The sequence below is a fragment of the Neomonachus schauinslandi genome, chromosome 7 (assembly GCF_002201575.2).
Source record: "Neomonachus schauinslandi chromosome 7, ASM220157v2, whole genome shotgun sequence".
In the NCBI taxonomy this organism is placed as follows: Eukaryota; Metazoa; Chordata; class Mammalia; order Carnivora; family Phocidae; genus Neomonachus; species Neomonachus schauinslandi.
Window position 1 is genome coordinate 55,069,945 of NC_058409.1, and position 8,522 is coordinate 55,078,466.

At 42.7% G+C, this 8,522-nt stretch overlaps 1 protein-coding gene across 1 annotated transcript in view; it reads left to right on the plus strand.

The window, feature by feature from the left end:
* Positions 1-2,972, plus strand: part of F2RL1 (F2R like trypsin receptor 1) — a 9,969-nt gene extending 6,997 nt beyond the window's left edge. The window contains exon 2 of the mRNA XM_021700033.1: positions 1,242-2,972. Coding sequence (XP_021555708.1) covers positions 1,242-2,353 — 1,112 coding nt within the window. The 3' untranslated portion in view covers positions 2,354-2,972. The remainder of the gene's footprint in view (positions 1-1,241) is intronic.
* Positions 2,973-8,522: the final 5,550 nt, after the last annotated feature.

Here is an 8,522-nt window from a genome sequence, read left to right on the forward strand (position 1 = left end):
TCTTTCTTTCTTTCTTTCTTTCTTTCTTTCTTTCTTTCTTTCTTTCTCTCTTTCTCTCTTTCTCTCTTTCTCTCTCTCTCTCTCTCTCTCTCTCTCTCTCTCTCTTTCTTTTTTAAGATTCTATTTATTTATTTGAGAGAGGAGAGACCGAGCACAAGCAGGGGGAGTGGGAGAGGGAGAAGCAGGCTTCACGCAGAGCAGGGAGCCGGATGCAGGGCTCCATCCCAGGACCCTGAGATAATGACCTCAGCCGAAGGCAGACGCTTCACCTCTTGAGCCACCAAGGCGCCCTCCGTCACTTTCTTCTGTGGCTCCGTGAACACTTGGTTAGGCAGGATGTAGGCTGGATATGTCATTTGTATGTGGTTTCTAAAGTTTAAGGCAAATACGGGAATGACAGCATACATTGTTCAGCTTGCCATGGTACTTGCTTCAAAGTCAGAGCACAGATTGTCTGAACACAAATAGTGCACCGACCCGTTCAGTGACCCTGAGGTCAGAAGCCTTGCCTGCCCGCTGGCCTCCATAGGAAGGTGTCCAGGAGGCCCACGCAGCAGCAGGGCAGTCCCTGCCCGTGGCCTGCAGGGTCCTCATGGGTGCAGAGGGAACGTCCCTTGTGCTGCTGGGGATCTCCCTGTGTCAGACTTTGGGAGAGGGAATGACAGGTAGGCCAGGCTGGATGCTGTCTGACAGCCAGAGTGAGAGAGGTGGCCGTCATTGGAATAGTTAGGAACAAATAACTGTGGGTCGTGTGTAAAAATAAATTTAAATACTGTCAGTTTTTTTGAGTCCTAGAAATCAGTTTTATATTTCACATGTACCCCACAACCTTCCGATAAAAAAAAACCCACTGTAAAAAATAAAGATACAAACAAAACCCAATAATCCCATCACCCAAAGAAAGCACTTGTAAGCCTTTTGTATACTCCTTTTGTCTTTGTCTAAAGTACTTTTATTTAAAGATTTTATTTCTTTATTTACTTGAGAGAGAAGGAGAGCACATGAAAGCTTGGAAGAGGGGGGAGGAGAGGGAGAGAATCTCAAGCCGACTCCACACTGAGCATGGAGCAAGGCAGGGCTCCATCTCACGACCCTGAGATATGACTTCAGCTGAAACCAAGAGTTGGACACCTAACCAACTGAGCCACCCAGGAGCCCCTAAAGTACTTTTATTTAAACAATTAACCGCTGAAAGATTGATCTCTGTAATGACCCTTGTCTGCCTTGCCTTTTTTGTTTAGGAACCAATAGAACCTCTAAAGGAAGAAGTCTCATTGGTAAGGTTGATAGCTCATCTCCTATCACTGGGAAAGGACTTAGCATGAAGCCAGGCTTTTCTGTGGATGAGTTTTCTGCCTCCGTTCTCACTGGAAAACTGACTACCGTCTTTCTCCCAGTTGTCTACACGATTGTATTTGTGATTGGTTTGCTAAGTAATGGCATGGCTCTGTGGGTCTTTCTTTTCCGAACAAAGAAGAAGCACCCTGCTGTGATTTACATGGCCAGTCTAGCCTTGGCAGACCTCCTGTCTGTGATCTGGTTCCCTTTGAAGATTGCTTATCACATACATGGCAACAACTGGATTTATGGGGAAGCTCTTTGCAAAGTACTCATTGGCTTCTTCTATGGCAACATGTACTGTTCCATTCTCTTCATGACCTGCCTCAGTGTGCAGAGGTACTGGGTCATCGTGAATCCCTTGGTGCACCCCAGGAAGAAGGCAAACATTGCCTTTGGGGTCTCGCTGGGGATATGGGTGCTGATTCTGCTGGTTACCATCCCCTTGTATGTCGTGAAGCAGACTGCGCACATTCCAGCTCTTAACATCACAACGTGCCATGATGTTTTGCCTAAGGAGGTGTTGGTAGGGGACATGTTCAATTATTTCCTCTCCCTGGCCATTGGAGTCTTTCTGTTCCCAGCCTTGCTCACGGCCTCTGCCTATGTGCTAATGATCAGAACACTCCAATCTTCTGCTATGGATGAAAACTCGGAAAAGAAGAGGCAGAGAGCCATCAAACTCATTGTCACTGTCCTGGCCATGTACCTGATCTGCTTCACTCCTAGTAACCTTCTGCTTGTGGTGCATTATTTCCTGATTAAAACCAGGAGCCAGAGCCAAGTCTACGCCCTGTACATTGTAGCCCTCTGCCTCTCTACCCTCAACAGCTGCATCGACCCCTTCGTCTATTACTTTGTTTCACAAGACTTCAGGGATCACGCGAAGAATGCTCTCCTTTGTCGAAGTGTACGTACCGTACGGCAGATGCAAATATCCTTCGCCTCAAAGAAGTCCTCCAGGAAATCCAGCTCTTATTCTTCCAGTTCAACCAGTGTTAAAACCTCTTACTGAGTTTTTCAGGCCCTCCGTTGGTTGTTTTACAGGAGGATTTGGAGCCTGCTTAATGTTATGGGTATGTTTCTGTTGTCCCTTGACCAAGTGGGTCTCACCACATGCCATGTATATGTAGCACCTCTCAGGATTGCTGGAAGCTTCCCTGTTTGCATGAGGAAAGTCCCCCAAGTTAAGAGATGTCAGTTTTAGAATTCCGCTACTCAGGTGCTCCCGGAAATGGAACTAACAGAAGCAAACTTTTCAGAAGGCGGTGAAAAATCAGAAGCTCAGTGACTTGTACAAGCTCTTGGCTGGAACTTACAGCCATGTTAGAGCTTTAGTGTCCTCAGAGATGATCAGACCAATGGACTGACTGTACAGATGAGGAAAGTAACGAGGTGAAGAAGCTACGCAGAGTCAGAGTCGCTTCCATTCCAACCAGGGGCAGCTGGTTAGCATTGGACCGTAGACTTAGAATGTTAGTGGGGTTCTCCTATCACCTCCTTGTGGAACTTGTTTAAAAATGCAGGTTCGAGAGACTCAGGAATGAGAGAACTCAGGGTCTGAGTCAGGAAACTGCATTTTAACAAGCCTCTGCTGCAGATGCTCATGCACACCCAGGTTTGAGAACCACTGATCTGGGTGCCAAGGGAGAAGCAAACTGCTTTGTGTCCCTTTCATGTATAGCTTGTAATGAGATCTGTTTATTGTCTCATTAGGACTGTCAGTTATTTATCAGCCCTTTGAGCTTTTGTATATATCCTTATCGCTACAAGGAAAATACATTGAAGATTTTAAATGTGGAAACACAAAGTTCATGTAACTGTATACTGACTCAGAATCTTAGGTAGTCTGAGTTATAGATGGTTTCAAAGTAAGAGGGGCATTTACCACTTAGTATTTTTCAAAAATTATAGTTGGATTATTTATTGGCAGTTTTTTTCACTTGCTACAAATACGAAATTGTAATGCCTTTGCTGGATTTGAACACATCTGTTTGGAAAAGAATGCTAAAGAGATGTGATATATAAGATATTTAGAGGGTACTTATTCCAAAGTGAATTTATATAACTTGTATTTGTGATTTTTTTGAAATAATTTTATTGTAATGATTGATTTACAAATAACACATGACCCCCCCTTTTTTTTACAACTTATTTTTGAGTTGTGTGTTTTGTGGGTTTTTTGAGGGAGGGTGTGGGGAAAGGGTAGCTCCAGCATCACTCCTATAAAAAGAAATGATGTGATGCTCACACCATAGTTCTTAGATAAATAAGGCCATGCAGTACATACTGCTTGAGGACAGTTGTTTTCACTTAACAGTTTAGAATTTGTTCCATTCTGTGTCTTTCTGTTGACCTCCATTTTTAATGGATACAGACTTGAATTTGGGGGTATATTGTGATGTAGTTAGTTGTTTCCCTAGCGATGTCTCCTGAAGTCTCTTTTTATTGTTGTTGTTGTTGTTATTAAAATGGTGCTGCATTGGACATCTGTGTGGACATCTTTGTGAGTATTTCTATAGGATAAGTTCCTGGAAGTAGAATGACCAGGTCAAAAGTCAGATGACCATTTAAAATTTTGGTAATTCTTGCCAAATTGCCTTCAGTAGTTTATATTTCAACCAAAATAGTACATTTGTACCTGTTTCCTGATATGCTCCTCCACATTTGATCTATCGGTCTTTTGGAATTTTGCTAATCTGACTAGAAACAGAATCTTACTGTTTTAATTTGCATTGAAGCAGCATAGCCTCGTGGCTAAGAGGGCAGCTCCTGAGCTGGCAGGCAGGGCTGACATCTGACCCCATCATACCTCGTTTTGTGAGCTAAGGGAAGATCCTTCCCTGTGCCTTAGTTTCTCATTTGTAAAATGAGGAAAATAATATTTTCCTTACGGAGTTATGAGGATTAAATGTTCAGCACACATATGCACTCATAAATATCACTTAGCACTGTGACTGTTACACTGCTAATGGGATTTCATTTCTGCTGCGCCCCCTTTCCCCTCCAGTTCCCGTTTATACCTTGCCTTCCCTGCAGGCTCTGCTTTGAGTCTCATAGCAGGCTTAGGTTGTCTTCATTTTCCAGGTAAGAAAGCAAAAGATGGTGGGCACAGAAGAAAAGGAAGCAGAAGCAGATGGCTCACAGGGGCCCTGCAGGTGGTGTATGGACTGATCCAGTGGAAAAACTTATTTTGGTATTTGCCATTTCTTTTGTTAATCATTTTTATAATACATGCTGGTATATTAAACTGAACAAGAACATATGAAAATTTTCTTTCCTACCTATGCCCATTCTCTTCTCCCAAAGGAAACAAATTTTTATAATAACTTATCTATAAAATGCATATGTATATTATATATTAAATATATTAACGATTATAGATCTTAAATATTATATAATAAATATCTTAAATACGTGCATATATATATACATGCGCACACATTTTAACTTATAAATCCATTAATATGGATCTTCCTAATTATTTTTAAAATGTTTTTTTAAAGATTTTATTTATTTTAGAGAGCATGCACAAGGGGGGTGCAGAAGGAGAGGGAGAGAGAGGATCTTAAGCAGACTCTCACTGAGTGCAGAGCCCCACCCTTGGCTCAGTCTCACCACCGACCGAGATCATGACCTGAGCCGAAATCTAGAGTTGGATGCTTAACCAACTGAGCCATGTAGGCTCCTCTTCCTCATTATTTTTAATGACTAGGTAGTATTCCATGTATGGATGATCATTATTTAGTTCCCTAAGGAAGAGGATTGTTGTTGTTGATGTTGGTTCATTTTTCATCAAACTTTTTTTAAGATTTATTTATTTATTTGAGAGAGAGCGTGCCCGTGCATGTGAGCAAGCAGGGGGAGGGGCAGAAGGGGGCGGGAGAAAGCAATCTCAAGCAGACTCCCTGCTGAGCACGGAACTCCATCCCACAGCCTGTGAGTTGAAACCAAGAGTTGGACTCTTAACTGACTGGCCCACCCAGGCACCAGTGGGGTCCAAATTTTTAAAGCAATCTGCAGATTTGAATATTTTGCACTCCGCTGGCTCCACTCAAATTAAGAGGGCCTTCTTAATTTGAAAGCGAATGTGGATTTGTGCCAGCACTAATGCTAAACTGCCTGGTTTGGAGTTGTTTTGTGCATATTACCTGGGTGTCACTTTTGTTGTTTGTAGCAGCAGTTTCAGACTAATTTCCTGGTTACCAAGAGTTCATAAATCCTGCGGCTGTAATCTCATCATATGCATAGTTGAGTGATTACAACTTTCTTCTTGGAACTTGAACTCACTGGAGGCCCTTGGGAGGATTGAACTATGTTACAGAATCAAAGGTAAAATTTGTCACTGCTCCCCACCCCCCGTCTCACTGATTAAAATTATGTTTCTGTGCTGCAGAGTTTGGATGTTGTCTTCACAGGAGAAGTCTCTGATTCTACTAGGTCAGAGGCATGTGTCATCCACCCCCAGTTCTGAAGAAAACAAACACAGATCAAGTCCCACATTTTTTTAAGCCTAGGAACTTCACTGAGATGATGGTTCGATCTAAATGGAAGTGACAGGAGTCCCTCACACCGCACCTTGTCTTTGTTGAAGGAGAGTCTGAGCTGGCTCAGGTGTGAGCTGCTCTTACCTCTACCGGTCAGTCATTCAGTAGAATATTTCCCAGGCTCTGTCTTTATTAGTGAGAAATTAGGCTCAGCTGAAATCACGGGCCATCCCCCTTCTGCAGAAGCCACTGCCCCAGCCTGCAGGCTCTGTGGCAAACTCTGGGCGAGCTGTCAGCACCCAGCAGCAATGTAAGTGCCATGAACAGTGTTCAGTGCAAATAATCAGATCAGGGTTCCGGCACTATCAGTAGTCATGGGGTCAGTGTTCCCAATGAAATGCACTGATATTAAAGACAAAACCAGTTCTCCAGTATTTGGCTACTGGAAAGCCTTTAAAGAATATCAGCCTATTCCAAAGTTAGATCTTGAGAGTAGGAGAAAGTCAAGGAAAACATGAAGGACAAGAAGGCTTGGGAAAGGCCATCATTATGGTTTATCCCTCTGAACACTGTTTTGCTTAAATTTTTTTTTTTTTTAAGATTTATTTATTTATTTGACAGAGGGAGACAAGTCGAGAGAGAGAGGGAACACAAGCAGGGGGAGTGGGAGAGGGAGAAGCAGGCTTCCCGCTGAGCAGGGAGCCTGATGCGGGGCTCGATCCCAGGACCCTGGGATCATGACCGGAGCCAAAGGCAGACGCTTAATGACTGAGCCACCCAGGCGCCCCTTAAATATTTTCTTTTTAAGATTTTATTTATTTGAGAGAGAGAGCATGAGCGGGGAGGGGCTAAGGGAGAGGGAGAAAGAATCTGAAGTAGACTGCATACCGAGCATAGAGCCCAACGTGGGGCTCGATCCCACAGCTGTAAGATCATGATCTGAGCCGAAACCAAGAGTTAGACGCTTAACCAACTGAGCCACCCAGGCGCCCCTTGCTTAAACATTTTAAAAAATAAACTTGTAAAAATTGTAAAAGTAATAAGTGGTCTAGTAAGTCAATTTGAGAATATAAAAGGATATAGCACATATTCCCTCCCTACCCACTTTATCAGAACCCAGTTACTCCCTTAGTGTGCCCTTTGAGGTATTTTCTGGGCATGTATGAGCATGTGTACCAATATGCTTTTTTAAGTAAAAGAGGAGTTATACTATATATATATAGCTATACTATATAGTATATATATATAGTATAAATATATATTATATATGTATATATACAATAACTTATCCAAAAACTTAGAGGCTTAAAACAACAATAAAAACTTACTAAATATGCACAGTTTCTGTGGGTCATGAATTCAGGAGTAGTTTATCCAGAAGGATCTGGCTTGGACACTCATGAGGCCGCCATCATCATCAGAAGGCTTAACTGGGGCTAGAGACTCTGCTTCTAGTGCGGTTCCCTCACAGAACTCACAAGTTGATGCTGGCTGCTGGCGGGAAGCCTCCGTTCCTCTCCATGTGCACCTGCCCACACATCTGCTTGAGTGACCATATAACATGAAGATTGGCTTCCCCGCAAACAAGTGCTCCCAGACAAGTGGGAAGCTACAATGTCTTTAAGAAACCAGCCTCAGAAACCACACACCACCATCTCCAGCAAACTCTGTCACAGACTAGCTCCAATTCAATACAGAAAGTGACTACATAAAAGCATAATTACCAGGAGGCAAGGACCACTGGGAGCCATCCTGGAGGCTGGCTACCACACTGTGTGTATAAACACATCTGGACATTATTTCCATATCCACATTTATAGATTGACCTCATTATTTTAGTGGGGTTTTTTGTTTGGTTTTGTTTGTTTTAAGTAGTCTCCATGCCCAAGATGGGGCTTGAACTCATGACCCTGAGATCAAGTCGAATGATCTGCCGACTGAGCCTACCAGGAGCCCCTGCCCTCATTATTTCAAGTAGTGGTATCCATTGTATACATGTACTGTAAGGAATCCTCTAGCTTTTAGATAGTTCCCAGTTTTTTGCTATACTTACATCGCTATGCAAGCAGTCTTTGAGTATCTTTCTATATTTTCGAATACTCGTTCATTCACTAGTCTTCTGCTGTGCACTCTGTGCCAAGTCATGTTCATGGCAGTGAAGGATATTGTGGAGAGCAAAATAGATAAGAACCCTGTTCTTGTGGAATGTACTTAATAATTAGAGTTTGAAATTAAGAAAAATACCTAATACTAGTAAATTCTAAGGGTAAATGCTAAGAGAATTTTTATTAGGTCAGGGACAGTTTCTAAGGAGGTGAAACTTAAGTTGCAGCATAAGGACAAGAAAGAGCCAGCCATGAGAGGATCCCAAGCAAGGGCTTTATGCGACTGGGTGAAGGGAAGAGAATGTGATCAAGTAGATTGGAGTGAGTCAGGCGCTAGATAATTGAAAGGGTTTGTAAGGGAGTAAGGGGTTTGACTTTCATTCAGGGTGGGGCCCATAGGGTTGTTTTACTGGTAGTTTGAAAAGTTACTATAGAATATGGATCAAAGAAGGGCAAGAGGGGAAGCAAGAACAGGAGGCAATTCCAGCAATCCAAGCAAGAGATGATGTTGGCTTGAGTTAGGGTGAAGATAAGAGATGGAGAGAAGGGAACTTAATTTGGACTGTTTTAGATGAAAAGTTGACAGATGTGA